General features: G+C 37.8%; 1 protein-coding gene across 1 annotated transcript; it reads right to left on the reverse strand.

Moving 5' to 3' along the window:
* Positions 1–590: 590 nt before the first annotated feature.
* On the reverse strand, positions 591–14,456 carry FAM171B (family with sequence similarity 171 member B). The gene is made up of 7 exons (XM_063318090.1): positions 14,228–14,456; positions 11,866–11,958; positions 8,835–8,993; positions 4,689–4,859; positions 4,097–4,213; positions 3,239–3,362; positions 591–2,760 (listed from the first exon to the last, which is right to left on the reverse strand). The coding sequence occupies exons 1-7, from the start codon at positions 14,454–14,456 to the stop codon at positions 1,425–1,427; spliced, it is 2,229 nt and encodes a 742-aa protein (XP_063174160.1). The 3' UTR covers positions 591–1,424.
* Positions 14,457–20,871: the final 6,415 nt, after the last annotated feature.

Genomic DNA, 20,871 nt, shown 5'->3' on the forward strand with positions numbered 1-20,871 from the left:
TTCGTGTTAGAACAAAATTAGGGAAGATTAAAATACAGTTCAAACTTACTAACATCCTAATTGTCATCTCCACTGAAATGGCGATGGTGAAAGTTGTGCAGGGGGAAACAATAGGTTGGCTTCTAATTTCAGACGGAGATGTTATGCATTTTAGCTTTTAATTGTAGATACTTTCATGTGAAACAGGTTCCACTGAAATCAACAGAATCTATTTCCAAGTAACTATATTTAGGGCTGTAATGTTTACTCCAGAGGTCTCCATGTTGACTCCAAAATCCACAGACTTTTCATTGAGAAAGGCCTATCTATACAAATTGGCATTCCTCAGTGAACTTTCCAAATTCTTCCCTTTTGCATACTATTAAACTATGGCCTTTCCCTTTATTTTGTCTGTCTGACAGTTTGCTCCCAGATTAGAAAATCAGGGTATAACAAAGAGGTCCCACCATCCCAATTTTTTCATTAAAAAAGAAAATTGTAAATGTGGCTAAATTTAAGTCCAACAGATTTCAACTGGAACTGTTCATAAGCAACAATCGACTTTTAAGACTTATGACAAAGCTAGCAAAAAAGGGAGGCACATGTTGCTTAATACCGTATTTCTTTTGACTTTTTAAGGCTAGTACAAGATGCTGTTTCTGATGGAAACATCTAAAAAGGCATCTTTTTGGCCATGTTTACAATGGCACACATTGTGGGCATAAAGGGCCAAACTCTGCCTTAATTACATTAATATAAATCCAGCTACCCTAAAAATGGAGCACAATTTGGCTCAATACAAATTGGAATGGTAGAAGTCTGCACACTTGAAATACCTTCTGGATAACAGGTCCCTAATTTTCCCTCCCCCACCATAAAAAGCTATATAGGAATTTTAGTGAGGCAGGATGTTATACAAGATATGAAATACAAGATTTCCTATCAGCATTTAGATGAAAAATACCATACTACACAATATGATACCATCATCAAACCATATTATGACCGTGTCCAATATCAGACACTAGTTGCAAACATAACACTTGTCATCTATGGTATGCTCTTCCTATGCCAATGCAATCTGGTATCAACAGAACTTCTTCCTTGCCAGATGTCCAAGTTTAGAGTAGGTAAACAAGGTTCCACACTCGTTTCTTCTAGAGAGTGTATATGTGTCCTTACAGATGCACCACAGGATAATTGTGCGTGTATAGTTTTACAAAAATCCTGAAATTTTAACAACTGTTGAAAGCAAGATGAGCTGGTTTTCAGAAAACAAAACTCCTTATGAAGGGGTAATTTGTTCTGTGCCTTAAAAAGGCAATGCCTCCTAAATCTGACTGCCCCACTGAACGTGACCAGTGCAAATTTACAAGTAAGAATGACAGAGAGGAGGTAAAGACTACAGGACACGAAACAGCCAGAAGATAGACATCGCTGTAATCTTAATTTATTGGAATGAGTGGCCTCTCCTCTCTCTTCTTCCAGATGTTTGTTTTGCCTTCTCTTTTAGTTAGACGTGGTCTTCCCTGTTTCTTCGCTGGGGGAGAGCTGGCCTCATGGTTTTTTGCCATGTTTTTCCTTCTAGGCACCTCTTCTATGAGTTCTTGCTCTATGATGGGGTCATTACCTCCATCTGGCATATGCTTCACAGCTTGATCCTCAGGGGTAGAAACCCTGGTCCCACATTCACTGCTACTCAGATCCAAGTCTTCTAGGTAAAGTATCTTAGAATGCTGCATGCTTTTAATAAAAGTTTTCTCCCTCTCCAATTTTCGACTTGGATTATGCTCATTCATGTCCACACCAGAGTCTAAGCTGGTGTCATTGCTCTCAGTCTTCCTGCCTTTCTTGAGATCAATGAATGAATGCCTCACCTGAGCTACTGGTTTGCCATCCAACGACACAAACCATGCTCTCGGATGTGGAGACTGTTTCCCTTTTGAAAGCTCCAGTAAGGTTTGCTCTGAAATGCCCTGAAGTTCTGATGAAAATGGTGTAATCACTACAGCTTCATTTAATGTTCCCGGGACAGAAACTGACTCTAGCAAGCTACTGGTGTAGCGGCCCCAGTTGGCAGCTTGAGGAGACAAGCCCTGTTGCCTATCTATAGCAGTTGTTTCATCTCTGGAAGTTGGTTCCTGCAGATGAGAATGCACTGGCATTTTGGGCAATGTCTGGGTATAATTTTCATGACTCATAGGCTCCATCACAGGGCTATAGACTAACTGTCCCTTTCTTGGTAAAGTAGCTGACTTTGCAGCATGCAATTGCTCTTGGGAGTGAAAAAGCTCAGATGTCTGAAGCATAGCACCAGGCTGACCATAGAGATGCATTAATTGTTCTGGGAGGGAAGATAGCCCATATAGTTCCTCAGTTATTGGAAGATACTGATTCTGTTCTTGTGCATTTTGAGAAGGGGAAATACTTCCATTGAGATGTTTAACTGGCAGTAGATGTCTCAGTCCTGTGTTAGCTTCCAAGGACTGGGGTGAGCTCCTACACTGGGTATTTTTACTAGAGAATTGGTATGAAGTACCTTCTGTGTAAACTTTAAAACTGTCTTGAACTTTCCTCTCCTCGCCTTCAGCTGAAACCAGTCTCTGGGGGCTATAAGATGCCACTCTGGGTGAATACAATCTAGATTTGTTCTCTGGCTTCACCGATCCTTTGGTTGCACCAATACGATTTATGTGAGTTGTTGAAGTTGTTTGGTCCTTTTTTAAAATGTCTAGTTTAGTTGGACTTTTCTTTCTCTTTTTTGGATGACCACATTTATCCCTAAAAAAAGAAGCAAAATAAAAAATACTAAAGTTATGCTTTGTGTATCAGCTGCAAATAGGACTAGTCTGCCACCACCAGGTTTATTTATCTACTTGTTTATCTAATTTACAAACTTAACTTTCTTCCAAGGAAGAAAGCAGTCTATCAAGCATCCAGTTAATTTTCGATTTTACCAAGTTCTGTGTACCTACATATTTTTCAACTAGTTTGGCATCACTGGCACCACTACAACTACATATTTTTTAACTGTACATTCAACAAGATTCCTTAGATTTGAAAACAGAGTATAAAAGAAGAGCATTACCCAATGTCTAGGACAAATGAGCATTTCCTTTAAGCATAGAAAGTGGGCCTAAGTTGTAACTCAATTATCTTTCAAAAGCAGGATCAACCTGAACAGTAACCCTATGCTTTCAAACAGTGCACACTGTAACTGGTTGTGCCAAAAGCGCATTACCATCATCTTCCCTCTTACCTGCAATAGCAAAGCAGAACTGCAAAGAACCCAACAATGATGGTGATGGTGCCTCCTAATATGGCTGTGAGGAATACTGTGTGGTAGGCAGTGATATCTTTAGTAACTGTTGTAATGATGGAATCTATGTTTTTAATCACAGAAAGAAGATGCAGAGAGAGATGGAGAGAGGATAATAAAAGTTAACTTTTTTTATACTAGCATTCCTATGTTTCCTTACTGTGCTCTTCCTTTACATTTTGACACTGGATCTATCAACAAACAAGGAGACACGGCTGCAAGCCTTCAGCAAAAATGGAATTGAGAGGTTCACATCAGGGAGCACGAGGTCCACAGTTTATTTGTCATAGAAGCAGTTTAACTATGCAAGAGGCCCTGACATCAGCTTCATTCCGCTATCAAGTTTGACATACAAAAGTTAACAGTATTGATGGGGTTCTACCTCAGTCAAAATAATTCAAGCAATATGCCTACAGTATACATAGAACACTAATACTAGTGAGACACATAGGTCTGGATCATATTACTAACACAAGTAAATCATACTGTATGCATATGCACTTGTCCTTCCTGCTGAGGTTTAAATTCATGTTCAAGCAGAACTCAGTATCCAACCTGAGTAGATTATGGATATGGGAGTTAGGCTGGTGCCCCTAACCTTCTTGCAGATTAGATTGTACAACATGTAGTACAAACCTTCAACATAAACAAGAGGCAAATATCGTCCCAATTAAATTTGGGAAGAGTCAGTCTTCTATGTCGTGTTCTGACTTCTAACTATATGTAAAGATTATCATGAATGTCATGAAAGTAATAAAAACTAAGACACATAAAATAATTTCAATTTCCCCAGTATACCTCTCGTTCCAGGCAATGGGGCTGCTATCCAGTATCCCAGACTTGGAGCAGTATATGTCCATACTAAGTGATCGTCCATGTTCTTTACCATTCCCAAGCCACGATTAATCCAAGCACCTGGTAAGAAAAAAATGAGACTCGCTCTGTCAGACTTTCAGTTAAAAACCGCAGAATCAAAAACTCTAGAGAACTCTGATATACTCAAAATGAATGGATTAGAGACAGATCCATCTAGTTCAGCACTGTCTTTCTAAAAATAGATAATGAAATACTGGCTAACACCTAGTATTCCAGGTTATGCCTCAAAATAACTAAGCATCCATTATTAAAATAGTTCCACTTCAGACCTTATGCAGGTTTTCAAATAGTGCATATACTGTAGACTGCAATCTTGTGCATGAAAACTGGAAATAAGGCCCCTGAATCAGCTGGACTTGCATCTGAGAAAGCATGTGTAGGATCATATTCTCAATGGGGATTTTTTTTTTCAGCTAAAGGAAGGTGACAAAAACAAAGCTTCCTTCCAATTATATATGCAATAATATTTGTAAGTTCCCAACATGCTTGTCATAAAAGAAAAGAAAGCACCCACCAGTTTTCATATCAAAAGTCCAGGCTGAGATAGGTTCTCCTGCTTTTACATCGCTTGTAGGCAGAAGAGGTAAGGTGATATGAATGGGGCCATCCACCTGCAGTTCTTTCCCACCTGAAAATATGTTTACGCATATTGCAGCAAGGGGAGTCAATTCAATACTTTTGAAACCTAAACATAAATAAAAAGTGATGTTAATTTACTTTTTCTGGTAACAGCACACAATATTTTTGACACAGCTTCATAAAATGACTGCTATTTGCAATTCATACAGAGATATTTTTTCCTATCCCTCATGGGCTGTAATAGTTATTTAATCTGAACCTGGGAATATCCAATTCCTTTTTCTGAAATAGAGGCAAAAGTGCTCCTGCATAGCTACTGAAAGTACCGGCTTTTGTTTTATTTCGTTTTATAAAATTAAATTCCAACCAACAGACACATGTATAGCTCAATCGTTATGACTTACGTTTAAAAAAAAAGCAGTGACATTTATCATAACAGTTGATTAAAACAATCATAAATGAATTTAAAAACAGAATTAGTACTGTCAAGATTTTAACATCTCTCTTAAAATAAGCGGATGGTCATCCTCCTCAATAGCCTGTTTTCTGCTGAGCAACCACCTTCTTTCACCTGTATTTTTCCAATCATCTGGTTATCAAATTAGATCACAGCTAAAACTAGCCCCTAATAGTAAAAGGAGAAAAGTCTGAAACTGTATGTTCTCATGAGTTTCATTTCACTGAGTTTAGAAATGAGGGCGTATTGAACTTAACCACCAGATGGAGATAAAAACGAAACAAGTGCCTACATTTCGAACTGTCCATAATTAAACATTTCAAACTGTCCAAAATTAAACATTTCAAACTGTCCATAATTAAACATTTCAAACTGTCCATCATTAAACCAAAGTACATTTTAGATGATACCCAACCCAAGAGAGTAAGTAGTAACAGTTCCCATTCACAACCCAGGAAGGATTTGGCATGTGAATAATTCCTACTAAAGTATTTTCCAAGGAATATGGGCAGGTCAGTACTTGCCAATGGACTGATACAGCAAAAGGGACCAAGCCCCAGTTCTGGTTTGTAGAGAGTTTTATCTTTGGAGGCATTCAAAAGCCAAGCAAGCAGCACTGTGGAGTGGCTAACCCTGACTGTATTGATTGATCTGAAGTAAGATAATCTCGGTTAACCAGCACCCATGGGGATTGGTAGATGACGGATAAATGTAGTTTCTGGTTGCTTGAGGGTTACTATTAAAAATAGGTGCGCCAAATTTGGACCTGCCTTTCTGCTAGAGAGGGACCGGCCGATCCCTTTCTGGCAGAGGGGCGGGTTTGGGCTTGGCATGCCATGCCGGTCCAGTCCTTTTCTGGTGGGGGGGGGGGGTTTGGGCTTGGCACATTGCGCCAAACCAGTCCCTTTTTAGTGGAGGGGTGGGTTTGGGCTTACCTTTAAAAAGGTGGGTTTGAACTTGCCTCTCTGCAAGGGGGGTTGGTTGGTGCAGCATGGAGCACCAGGTTTGGGCTTGCTTTTCTGTTGGAGGGGAATTGGATCGGCGCAGTGCATCAGGTTTCGTCTTGCCTTTGTGCTGGGAGGGGTTGGTGCGGTGCGGCGGGTTTAGACTTGCCTTTCTGCTGGGGGGGGGTTGGCGCAGCACAGAGCTCCGGGTTTGGGCTTGCCTTTTGGCTGGAGGGGGATCGGATCAGTGCAGTACACCAGGTTTCAGCTTGCCTTTCTGCTGGGGGGGTTGGTGCGGCGCGGTGGGTTTGGACTTGCCTTCCTGCTGGAGGGGGATCAGATCGGCACAGCACGGAGCACCAGGTTTGGGCTTGCTTTCCTGCTGGAGGGGGATTGGAATGGCGGGGCGTGGCATGGCGCGCCAAGTTTAAACGTATCTTTCTCCTAAAAAATGATTTTATTTAAATTTTTATTTAACGTATTATTTCTTCATTTCTGTGCCAGTTGCTTGAGAGTGCCGGTTGTTTGAGTTCCGGTTAACCAAGATTCTACTGAATCTATTTGGCCATCTCAGCAAGTTCCATTATCTTTACCAACCATGCCTCCATTGTGGGCATTTCAGAGTCTTTCCATTTTTGCACATATAATAGTTTTGCAGCAGTAATCAAGTATAAAAATAAACTTCCATGGCTCTTTTCTAATTGACTGTCCATTAATCCCAACAAGAAAAGTTCTGGTTTCAGGTGAATGTTGATCTTTGGAATTCTTTGTATTATTGTATGTATATGAACACAAAAATTTCTGGCTTTTTTACAAGTCCACCAGGCATGATAAAATGACCCTTCATGTTGTCCATATTCCCAACATAAATTTGAAGTACTTTTATACATTCTAGACAATTTTTCTGGAGTCATACTGTATACAAACAGTACATCATTTCATAAAAATTCTCTTTTAAATTGTAACAATGTAAATTTCAATCTTTTTAACCACGTATTTTCCCACTGTTCCATCAGTATGTTATGTCCAAAGTTCTACGCCCATTTTATTACACAGTTTTTCACTTGTTCTTCCATTTCAAATTTCAACAAAAGTTTATACATTTTAGCAATTACATGTTCATCATATCTACATAACCGCAAAAAATCCAAGATTATGGCAACCAGCTTGATTGATAACTGGCAAATAGAGGGAGAAAATGTAGGAGCAGTGAAAGACTTTGTATTTCTAGGTGCAAAGATTACTGCAGATGCTGACTGCAGTCAGGAAATCAGAAGACGCTTAATTCTTGGGAGAAGAGCAATGACAAATCTCGATAAAATAGTTAAGGGCAGAGACATCACACTGACAACAAAGGTCCGCATAGTTAAAGCAATGGTGTTCCCTGTAGTAACATATGGCTGCGAGAGCTGGACCATAAGGAAGGCTGAGAGAAGGAAGATCGATGCTTTTGAACTGTGGTGTTGGAGGAAAATTCTGAGAGTGCCTTGGACTGCAAGAAGATCAAACCAGTCCATCCTCCAGGAAATAAAGCCAGACTGCTCACTTGAGGGAATGATATTAAAGGCAAAGCTGAAGTACTTTGGCCACATAATGAGAAGACAGGACACCCTGGAGAAGATGCTGATGCTAGGGAGAGTGGAGGGCAAAAGGAAGAGGGGCCGACCAAAGGCAAGGTGGATGGATGATATTCTAGAGGTGATGGACTCATCCCTGGGGGAGCTGGGGGTGTTGATGACCGACAGGAAGCTGTGGCATGGGCTGGTCCATGAAGTCACGAAGAGTTGGAAGTGACTGAACGAATAAACAACAAACAACATATCTACATAGTTCAACTTCAAATTCTGTCTTCTCAATTCCAAATGTCCTATTATCTACCTCAAATCTTTCTTAACTGTGCAAATGAAAACCATTGAAATCTAAATCCCTCTGCAGCCAGTTGCTCTCTTGATTTCATCTTATATTCTCCATGTTCCTATATATACTTCCTCATAAATGGTAGGGAAGGGGGGAGGGTCATTAATATGTGGGTCATCAATTATACAATAATCTTTCCTGTTCATTACCACATTTATTATCTCAAAAATATTGGAAAACTAAGGTAAATCTTTTTTCAGATCAATTATTTATTTAAAAAAAACCTAACAATAGAAACTTTTGAAGAATACTTTAATTAGGAATTGTTTTATTCACATTTTGCCTCCCTTATTTAGCTCCATTAATGAAGTATAGATTACTTCTGTCTATAGCAGAAGGTACAGATGCTTATTTTTTTTTCTTCAAATGACATAAGCATCTATGATCCACTCTCAAATTAATATACATATCAATTCTTCCCTTGTTGGGTTTATCTTTCCACTTTTCTACTTACCATTTTTGTCATTTTCCCCTATTTTATTACTGATGTGTGTCTGTTTCATTAAAAAGAAAAATAAACATAACATTTCAAGTAGGAGTGTGCTGCACATCAGTTCTGAAACTTTTTGGCTTTGGATCTGCAGCACATCTGTAATGTAAAGCATATCATCACTGGATGGTTTTATCAGGTTATAGTCTCAAGGATAATGGCTCCCCACGTCTGCTAAATATTTCCATCAACCAATACTCATCTAGAAGGTTACATTCAGCACCCACAATAAGGGAATGAATACTGGCATAGAAATTTTAATGGCTGACATACCTGACTTATTTAAAAGAATTCCTGTTGTATAGAGGAAATGGTCCACTTTCAAAAACTGTTGTGGCACTGTAAGATACGCCGTTACATTAGTGATATGGTGGTTCACAGGAAGTTTAATCAAGTATTTTGGAAACTGAACACTTGGCTGAGATTTGGCATCTGAAAAATAGGTAGAATTTTAAACTAGAAATTTAGCAAAGCTTTTTTTAACAATTAATCTTATGACCAAATAGGAAACGCTTCTTTTTTTACTCTTTCCACCCATCTATATATACTTGCAGATATTCTGGAAATATGCTACATGAGGGCTAACATTAGAAAAGATATTATAAAAGACAAGAGATGATGTATGCAGTATCCAACTATTAAGGTGATAACAAACAGAGCTAATACAGCTTTTTAAAAATCCAACCAAAGTTAAAAGAATCAAAATGAGCCTCATTTGTACACTTCTTCCTAACAAAAACATTCCTCCTCTGTTTTTGTCCCTTTTAATCCCAGTTCAGAATGGTCCATCAACATTTATACATTAATTCTAATCTGAAATAGATTTTGACAGGAAAAACAAGAGAGAATGTCTGCCCCCAGCCCTTTTCAACTGCAAATAAAAAACAGTACAATGCATGGCTACCAAGAACTGACTATTGCTTTGTCTTTCATAGTTCACAGTTCTCTGTCAACTTTTCCATCATTTTTGTCTTTGTTACCAGCAATTTCTGGTCACATATTTTCTATTTCTTGTCATATATTTGCAATTTCTGGCCATATATTTGCAATGTTTTAAGTAACAAAATATCCTATAGCACATTAAAGATTAATACATACAGTATAGTACTGTATGTCATAACCTTTCCTCTCCAAAATGCCAGATCCAGATGCATCTCCAGGATCTGAGCCTTTCGCCAAAATGACGAGGGCAGTGTTACACTGCTCTCCACCCTCTTTTGTCCATATGTCTGACATCCTGATGCATCTGCAAAATGAGCAGGGACTGTGTCATAATGCCCCAATACTGCTTTTGTCATTTGTCCCCTTACAACTTCCCTGCAGATGTGTCTGGCCATACAGTATTTTGTTGTTTTTGCTGATACAAACCAATGTGGCTAATCCTCTGAAAATAATAAAAAAAAACTTTTATAATACAGTTATTTTTCCATATAATATTACTGACATCTAAGGACAGGGCAAATTTTTGGTCTTGGGAGACTCAGGTTCACATCCCAACTCAGAAACAAATACATAGGATAATCTTGTCTCTTGGGCTCCTCACATAAGGGAAATGAAAACCACAGTACAGGGCTACTGCAAGCAATGGAAACTCCAAACTTTATCTGCACACTAAAGTTCACAAATTTTGTTCATAGAATATTGCCACAAATACCACTACAGGTAGTCCTCACTTTCCAACCGCAATTGGGACTGGCAAAGCCATCACTAAGCGACAGTCATAAAGTGAAAAATCATGTGACCGCACCCAACTTATGATGGCAGTTTGTCAGTTCTGGCTGTGGTTGCTAAGTGAATCACCTGCGGTCCTTTAGCGTTATGTCACGTGACTGCAACTTGACCATGAGACACTGTGACTGTCATAAGTGTGCACCAGTTGCCAAGTGCCTGAATTGCGATCATGTGACTGTGGGGATGATGCAATGGCTGCAACTTCAAGGACCATTCGTAAGTCTCCTTATTCAGTGCTCTTGTAACTTCAAATGATTGCTGAATGAACGGTGGATAGGTGAGGACTAACTGTATAAACTGTAACATGGACATAATTATCCTTTTAGTCTTGCATTTGATTCAATCCCTTAGCTCGGATCAATCAGTTTAAATTCATTGCCTTCTTGTATCTCTTTCTTATTACTATTTAATATTACACATTTTGACCCTCACAAAAAACTAATTCTATTTCTTACTGATATAGAACATCAAACCTCCCCAGTGTTTAATCAAAAAGACAAATTTGCAATATTAGTCAGGACAGAAATGTTCACTCTTCCAAAGCAATAAAATAATGATATGCATTTAAGTGCTATACTCAGAGGACATATTTATTTGTGTTAGAGAGAGAAGATACAAGTGCAGGATCTTGTTTCTCTCCATACCTAATGCCCATTTTCTTTTCTCTTGGGATATGGGATAAATACTAAGAACATTATTTTAAAAACTGCACTGGTAGAAAAAAAAGAAAAGGTAGCACTATTAAGTCACCTTTACTTAACTAACAGCCCCTGGATTTCCAGATGTTGTAAAAACAACAATAGTCTTGCAGACTTTTTTCTCAGTGTCTCTTTTATTCTGTATCTTGCATTTTAGACAGCAAGCCTGGAGCGGCTGGATTATTTTGATTTATATGCAGTGCCTCATTAACATTCCCTCATTAAACAGAGGGAATGGAAAAGCAGAGGTGTTGCTAAAAATGTGTGAAGGCTTTCGGTCAGCTTTTTCCTCTCTTGCGACATGTGGCATCGAGAGATCCTTCAAGAAGACAGCTCCCATCTTCAACACAAACAGATGGAATTGAATGGCTAAACAGGACAGTGCACCATCAGTTCTATAGGTCACTCATTGTGGGTCACCACTGAACTGAAACAATACAGTCCTTTTTTAGTGCTGAAGAGATCCTATTCTAGAATTACATTAAAGTGGGTATGATGTGTTGGATTAGGGTTGGGGACTCTCAGATTCTCGTCACCACTTAGCCAATTTTGTGAGTCTGTAATAGTCATTACCTCTCAGCTTAACCTCCATTACTGAGCGGCTATGAGGATAAACATTAAGGCCAGGAAAGAAGACCTGCATGTTCTGTCCAGCCAATAAATCCACTAACAGGAATTAGCAAATTAAGCATTTAATACAAGTCTGCAGCTGCTGTTGTTTTTACTAAAATGTAAACTAATACCTCCAACTCTTTGCACCTATTGTGTGCAGTCCATAATTAAAAACGCAAGCTGAAAACTCTACTCACTTCAACACATGCTATATCTTAAGAGAAAATGGTTTGCAAACCGGGGTATGTTCTGCTCTTACTTACCAGATACTTTCCCAGTAATTAAAACTGTATCATCGAATAGCCATATATTTGCCTGGCTTTGGGGGAACAATGAAAGTGTAACAGATGAATATACTGTGGGAGATTTAAAAAAAAGAAGAATATATTATTATGTAAGTATGTATTACAACATATTGTCCTGGAGAATAGTAAAACCTAGGCAGAAAAAGCTATATCATCTGAAAAACAGAATGACTATATTGACTTTGATTAAAAAAAAGAGAAAGCTCAATTTCATGGACACCCATTTAGCAGACTTTGGATACAAGGGGTCACCTTTCATTTTGGACAGCACTTCCAAATAACGGATATCTGTTGGTTGGTGAAGAAGTCAGGCACTGGTTACTTCTTAGGGCTCTATTAGATCAAGTTTTTCCCATAATAAAGTTTTCACAGAATGATCATCATATGAGCAAAGTCCTAAATCTCTCTATAGTTTTTTATATTATTTATATAAATTACTCATAATCTTGACATATTTTATGTTAAAAATGGTATGAAAATATAAAGATTTTTGTATAAAAGTCTAATACATTTGATTGAATAGAAGATTTTATGTATGGCATTAACTACCTGAATGAATGAATGAATGATACATATATACACACGCGCACACACACACAAATATACATACACACCCACACCCACACACACATGTATATGTATATATATGTATATTTCATTCATTCATTCATTCATTCAGGTAGTTAATGCCATACATAAAATCTTCTATTCAATCAAATGTATTAGACTTTTATACAAAAATCTTTATATTTTCATACCATTTTTAACATAAAATATGTCAAGATTATGAGTAATATATAGAATATATACATATACATATACATACATACATATATATAAATTCCTATAAATTAGAGAATATATATATATATATATATATATATCTCCTCACCTAAAACATAGGAGTATAGAAATACTGGTAGAAATTTGATTTTTATAAAGATCAGGATGGGATTTCTTTTTCTTTTTTTTTTGGCTTGTTGTTGTTGTTAGTTGCTGTTGAGTTGTTTACGACTCATGCCGACCCTATGTATAACAGAACAAAATGCTGTTCGGTCTTGCACCATATGCCTGACTCTTCCAATGTTTGCATCCATCGTTGCTGTAATTGGGAGCAGGAAATATAAGCTTACTGCCATTTTGAGCATAATTATTTATAATTTTTCCAGGCACCCTTTTTACCTTTTGGGGTGAAGAGTATATTCAGTTTTTTTCTTGTTCAAATCTATCTATCTAGAAAAGGAGGTACCAATACATACAATATATTCCCAACAGACATAACTAACAAGAATTGGAATTTTCCATTTCATCTGGAAAACGTGTTACTTTTTTAAAAATCTAACATGCATATATTCAGTGTACAACTTTAATATTTAAAACAGTTTGACTGGATTATTTGGTAATTATTCTATATCTATTTCAAGACTCTGGAATGCACCTTTTCAGTTTAAATTGGGCATAAAATATTTTAGATCTTATATGAGTAAATCTATAAGGAATACTTATGGCGATATTAAAAGTGTGTGGGGGAGAGCATGAATATATTTATGCATGCAGATCATCCCATGTTGTTAGTTGAGAACACACATGATTTTCAACAAAGGTTAGACCGCATGATGCAACAAGGAAAACAGATCTGAAAATGAATGAAGACAATTGAGTTTGACAGGGAAAGTGTAGCAAATGAGTGCAAATTATACATAAATGGCAAAAAAATAGAGCAAATAGATAAAATTGTATACCGTGGTAGAACATTTAGTAAAGAAGAAAAAATGGATGGATAAAATCTAAGCTGTACAAAAGCTAATAGAAAGATAGTAGGTCATATGTGGCCTGTTGTGAGGAGTGAATGTTTACTAAAGAAGCAAAATGTCTGTGCAGAAGAACATGCTTCTACTCATTTTATTATATGGAAGTGAAGATTATATGGTATGTCAGGAGAAACAGGTAAATTTAATGCAGTGAGAATGGATTATTTAAGCAGCATGTGTGTTAAAAATAGAAGAGACTGGGTGAAGACTGAATGGGTGATGAATACAGAAATAAGCGATCAGCACAAAAGAAATGCATTAAGTGGTTTGCTCAATGAAAATGAGGAATGAATCAGAGAACAAATATAAAAAAAGAGGGTAAATGGGTAGAAAGGAAGGGGGAAATGGAGAAGGTAAAGGCTGGATGGAATTGATGAGAACCTGAAAAGCACAGGCCACTGAGATGTTTAAAGAACAACTAGATAAATCACCTAATGGAAAGAAGGAAGTTACAGGCATTCAGTTTAGAGAGAATATTTTAAAACGGTCTTGTTTACTTGCTTACTTACTTGGCATTCTCCCAGTTTTCCAAGGTAAAGGTGTTAACATATAACCATCTTTATAAGAAGCAATAGTTAAACTTAGACCTAGTTGATAGGGAACTTGTATCAATACTGCTCCATTCTTTCCAGTTAGAGTAGAATTTGTTTTAGTGTAGTTGACAAAAACTTCTACAACAGCTTGGTGTAGATACTGATGACTGATTATATCATTAACTTGCACTTTCAGTGTAAACATAGGTCCTAAAAGAGAAGGAAGGAAGGAAGGAAGGAAGGAAGGAAGGAAGGAAGGAAGGAAGGAAGGAAGGAAGGAAGGAAGGAAGAGCAATCCCAATTATTTTAGTTATATTCCAGCATTTTTTTACAGAGAGTGGGTCTTTGATTTCTTGGGGATGCATTTTTGAATTCAGGGAAAATATTCACAGGTTTCAATGCTTGAGAGACAGCAAAACACAATTCATACTACTGGACTGCTGAGACTTCTATGGAGGAACAGATCTTTGCATTCTCTTATTTATACCCCATGAAGTGTGCACTGGTTTTGCATATCCATAAGGATGGCTCATGCATATTCCCACCCTCAAGTGAAAAAGTGGGGAGAAAGACAGAAGAGGAAAAATTGTGAGGTGGGCCATGGCATAGAACCTACAAAGTTCTCCCACATATTTATGAGGTACATGGTGGAAGAAATAGAATGTATGCATTTCACCATGCAAGATAGTTTGATTTCAATCAAATTTCCCATTTGGCAGTTCACAGTTTTCTTCAACAAACATTCAGTTGCTCCAATAATAACCAAAAAACTATTTTGTCTGAAACTAAATATAACTTTTATATGATTTAGAAACTAACATTCTCTGAAAAATTATACCTGCAGAGAGAGAAAAGAATTTTGTCTCTATATTCTCTATATGTTGCAACTGGACAAAGCAAGATTATTTACATCCTGAATATAAATTGCTATATAATCATCTTTCTAAGCTTCGTTCAGAAATACTGGAGAAGGTACCTAAAGACCTGCTTCTCCTGGAATATTTTCTCGCTGAAAATCAAATTCCCATACCCCAAAAAACTTGTTTCTCCTGAAGATGACATTTCACCACAACAGCTAATATTGTCATTCTATAGCTACTGTTTTGATTTTAAGGCCAAGAAAAATTTACTCCAGAATAAACATGCACAGGTTAGAGAGCTAGTTTCCAGAAAGTTCCATAAGCATGAAATAGGAGAGAAAAATAGCATTTTGGCATGATGGGACTGGTCCTGATTGGAGAACTGAAGACACTGTTGAGTTCAGGTATGAAGGCACACAGTAGGAGAACAAGATCATACTACAGATGATGAAGAATACCGCACCTCCACCCACTCTGGACCTGTACTTTTTTTTCTGGAATAAAGAGATATTAACTCAGATAAAAGGCATTATCTCTGCTTCACAATTTCTTCAATTGCCAGTTAGAGAATACATAATTATTAACTAATATAGACTGTTGTAATGGGGTGGGGGTGAGGTGGACTGTACAGTAGGTACTTGGCACTACCATGTATTCACAAACAATCCATTTTATTAGGGTTTTTTTTTTACTTCTGTAAAATAGAATGCTTAAATAACATGATAGGGAAAAGGAGAAAACATTAGTTAACCATGTAATTCATCAAAACCACACACACACACAAAAACCTCTGTCAAACCATACATAAAAGAAAAATAGAACCACAAAAAACTAAAACCCACATATTTCTAAAACAAAAGAGCAAAAACTTCTAAATGAAAGAAAACAACCATCAGGAATGCCTGTAAAGGATTTCTTAGGTTAGGTACCGCAGCATCAAGACACCACTGCTAACAAGCCCATCTCATGCCATCCAGTCATGTTTCTGATAACGAAGATGGAAAATAAAGAGACATGGAACAGGACTTCTGCTGATGCTTTCAATGGACATTTTCAAGCTCTGGAAGATAGTTCTCCTTGGAAAATCAGGCAAGCTGAAGTATTGTAGTGATTAAAATGTTACTGTGGGACTGGGAAGACTCATATTTATGCTCCCCAGTTCACTACTGGGTGTCTTTAGGGCTGGCTCTTATTCTCAGCCTGAGCTCCCTCACAGATTTGCTGATATTGTCATAAAATGAAGGGCTACTCTCTCTCTCCACATAGACCACCTTGAGCTTTGAGAAGACAGAATACAAATGCAATAAATTATTTTAATCTATGTAAGACTTAAAGCTCACCAGCACACAGATTCAGAAACAAACTAAAGCGGGAGGGGGGGAGTAGTGCTTGAGGAAGGTACGGCAAAAACATTAGCAAAACAGTAAGAATTTCTTTAAATGGGCAAGGACCATTCAGTCAACAAAGGAGTGAAAGAGATGCTCAAGAAGCATGTGGAGAAGAAATAAATATATGCACTAGGTCCTAATGGTATCTATCCACAGCTTTTTTTAAAACCTCAGATATGAAATTGCTGATCCAGTAAAAATATGTAACTTGTCCTGCAAATCAGGCTGCATGCCTGAGGACTGAAAGATCACTAACACCAATTTTTAAAAGGAACCCAGAGAGAACTGGGAAATTTTAGGGCAGTCGGTTTACCATTTCTTCTGGGCAAATTAGCAGAAATGACAATAAAGGAGAAATAATTAAGCCTTTCTTAAAGAAAAACAGTATGGATTCTGCAAAAATAAATCCTACCTTACAAACTTTCTAGAGTTTCTTTAGAGTAGCATCAGGCATATAGGTGGAAATGATCCTGTCGTCATTGCCTGCTTGGATTTTCAAAAAATATTTGATAAAGTTCCTCATCAAAGGCTCCTGAATAAAAACTCCAGATAATAATTACTGAAAAATCATTTGGTACTAGCAAAAAATGGAGTGCCACAAATAGCATGGGTATTTTTATTGTGCATATTGTTTCTGGTTTTTTAAGCAGGTTAGACCTTCTTCTCATCATTAAACAAAGCAGATGAATATCTAGTAATTAAGATATATAAATATATTTATTTTAGTTTATTTATCATATTTCTTAACAACACTAATCATACAGCTCTGGATGGTGATTTGATACATTTCATCCTTATTCCAATATTTACCACAACATAGCAATTGAAATAGTTCAGCATATTCTGATGCTAAAATAACAAATCTTGGCTTTTCTATAGGGAGCTTTGAAAAACATTTTAGAAATGGCAAGTTTAGCCAGAACCAGAAACTAATCACTGATGTGGGAGGGAAAGGAGGAGCAATTCTGGAATCGGGAAGAAAAGATGGCTGAATCCAGAAACTAAGTTTAACTGTGAATCAGTTGGCTCTATAATACTTCTGCCCAACAGAATTTAATTCTGGTAACCATGTAACACAGTTTCTCTCTGTCAATGCACAGGCACACTTATACTTACATGCACACACATATAGTCACACAGCCAAAAGTAAATCCCATTAAGTTTAACTATGGATCATAGCTTTAATAATGAACTTATACCTTACAGAGCTTGGCAATATCTCAGAGCCAGGCAACAAATTAATGTACAGATGAATCACAAGAACCTTAAAATTTCACAAAACAGTCTTTGAAAAACTGACTACATAGATTAGCAATCTTCATGAAAAGGTAAATCAGTTTAAAGATTTTGTAGTCAATGCACTTCATTTGTTTTTATTCCTTATTGTAAATTGCCTGGTAATGTTAACACAGAATGACTTATAAATATCAGGAAAAAAAATTAATTAAGCATTACACTTCAAACTACATCAGAATTACCTGTGCCTATACAACTTTCCTTCTTTAACAGACTATTTAACAGTTGAGAGATGTCCATCTTTTTTTAGTAATCCTTTAATTGTGCAACAAGATTTTCTTACACCTGTTTTAGAATATAGGTCTAATTAGGTATCATGAAATAAGAGCCACCCAGAGCCCTAAAACTGGAGGTCTTAAAAGACTGCTTTCAGAAAATCTCAAATGGAACCAGCAACAAATTACTGTTATGTTGCAAAATGGAATGATGTTATTCAAAGCATCAATCAAACATATTCCAAGTTATTACATTCTATGTTCCTCCCCCATTTTTAGCAGTCAGTATTCTATGGGCACAGAGCATACTCAGTTCTCATTGTTATTGAAAGAATGAATTGGCAGACTCCATGACAAAATGTTGCAGTGTGTCTAGAGTATCCACATTATCTTACCCTGATAAGAGGGTAAGAGGGGGTTGAAAGCTGTTGCCTCCAAGACAGACGACTGCTCTCTAACAGGGATTTTCCTCGTGGCATTCATTCCTGTGCAAGGCAGCTGCCATTTTGGTTATACACTGGCAAGCACTCAGCTCTGAAGTTCAGAAATAAACTATAAGTGCTCTTTACTTATTTATTAGTGAAATAAGTTACTAAGGTAATCAGTAATGGGTGAATACATATTGAAAGAATAAATGTTGCAAGGATCCTTAATGGAGACAGCAATGGATTGCTGGATGCTATGCATTCAGAGATGATTGATTGCCACTTGAATTCCTGTCAATGAAGGCTGGCTCACATGCTTTCTATAGTTAATGTAAGGCTCCAGTCACTTGTAGCATCAACTTCTACATGTTGTTTTGCTTACAAACAAGTTCAAGATTTTGACATTCCTTCAATACACATAGAGGCAGTGCTCTCCTATAACAAGCTGTTCTTGCTTCTTAGGATAAAACAGAGCTTATATAGCAATCTCACTTCTTCAGTTCCTACTAACTGTATGTCATCCTCTCTACAGCTGTTCAGTACCCTTGGTTAGGCTCAATATCCCCAAATACATCAATATATGGCTGCCATATAAAAGCTTCAGTTCCACAAAAATATGCCTAAAGACAAGGACTGAACTGTAGAGGAATTACTATCAATCAAACATACAGGATTGGAATATAAATGCTCAAGTTTTGTTTTCCAAATCCAAAAAGAAATGTTTACTGAGGCCAGCACTTTCCAAAGTTTGTTTTTCCAGGGGTACTCCTTAAGCACAAATAGATTCTTGGATTTATATTTGAATTGGCCTGGGTTTCTATTATATGCACATGCATCTGAGCCTGAATGGCTCTTGGCTACCCTTTCCCTAAACTCTTATCTGCTAGCAATTTGAAGTAAGAAGTGGAATGAATCCTCCTTCAGGTTGGGAGAGAAACAGCCGTGAAAATGATACATAATCCTTTCTTTAAAATTACTTAATTCAAAAAGCATGTTTCAGATTGAAAGAAACATTTTAAAAAATAATTATAAATCATATTTGGGGAAAATTGCTCATCACTAGCATACTGTATGTCACTATTGTGTTGCTGATTCCAGAAACCAAATTTGCATTGCTATTGTGAATACTTGTTTTGCCAATTCTAGATATCAAACAAATATTGTCTCTTTAGTCATCTCACTGGAGCTAACAGAGGGGAGGACATGGCATTTAACTCCACCCACTGTGCATATCACTCTTATAGCTGGGCATTAGTGAATATAGTCCAGGTCAAACTGTGTTCCATCAAATCCTAGGGTTCTGTGAGAACTTGTTGGATTTCCTTGAGAATCTAAGCACTAAAAAAAGTTCAAGCACAGCCAATTTTCTATCACCAGAGCTTCACCTCTTAATCAGGGGTTCTAGGACTTAAAACTCACAGGTTCTGTGGCCTCAGTAAGATTGAAAACCTTTGCTACAGTCATTTGTGGTCAGCAAGCAGTGAGAGTTGTGAGGAGAGGTATGTGGTGGGATCTATGGTGGTGCTGCATCATCAGTCGACAAGGATGAGTACATACCATGGTAGCTGCCACTGGACAGCCACCTGGAAGAACTTCAGTGGTGAGAGGGAGAGCTTGGCAAGGTGGTGAAAAGCCAAGTGTCAGGCTCCCCGATCAAAAGTTCACAGAACATCTTATTGGATCCGCATCCATATTCCAGCAACCTGTGTCAACTTGCGAGTCGACCAGCAGGGAGGGGGAGCATGGTTGGAGTGGGAATCATCTTGTTTGGGCTAGCTGCTCCTTGCACCAAGGTCATCTAGCAAGGACCGTTACAGCCAGATGCTGGCACGAGAAGGAGGGGCACATACCTAAGAAGGCAGTGGGCGGGAATTTGAAGTTACTGTGATTTTAAAATGTAGAAACGTGCGGGAAATTCCATTCGCAATCTTTTCTCTGTACTGAATGCTTCGCTTCATTAAATAGATTTATAAGCAAAAGCTTATGAGTCGTAATTGAGTGAATGCTCGAGTGTTCTTCATCACACCAAGTGAGGATCTGTAAGGATGTTGGGATGCTGCGCAACCCCAATCAACTCTGTGAGCTGTCAGAAATGGCAGTTGCCATGGTCTGCTGCTCAGGTTGCTGGGAAGGACAGGAGAAGGACTGATAAAAGCAATGGAGTGCCATTAGAGCTGGCAGAACCAAGGACTAGAAGGGTGCCTTATAAAGGCCACATGTTCAGTGCTGAAGCCTAGAATTCTGCCGTTGTTCCCACTGTCTGGCAGACAGGTAAGAATCTGCCACCTTGAGTGGCAAGTGGCTGGCTTGCATTGGGAGAAAAGGATAGGGAGTGGTGGTTCTCCTCTGCACATGTACAGTCATTAAACTCTTACAATCTTCTGTCGCAATACAACTATGCTGGTCAGATTGTCAAAAGCTCTGGCACACCTCTGA

The sequence above is a fragment of the Candoia aspera genome, chromosome 1 (assembly GCF_035149785.1).
Source record: "Candoia aspera isolate rCanAsp1 chromosome 1, rCanAsp1.hap2, whole genome shotgun sequence".
Taxonomy (NCBI): Eukaryota; Metazoa; Chordata; class Lepidosauria; order Squamata; family Boidae; genus Candoia; species Candoia aspera.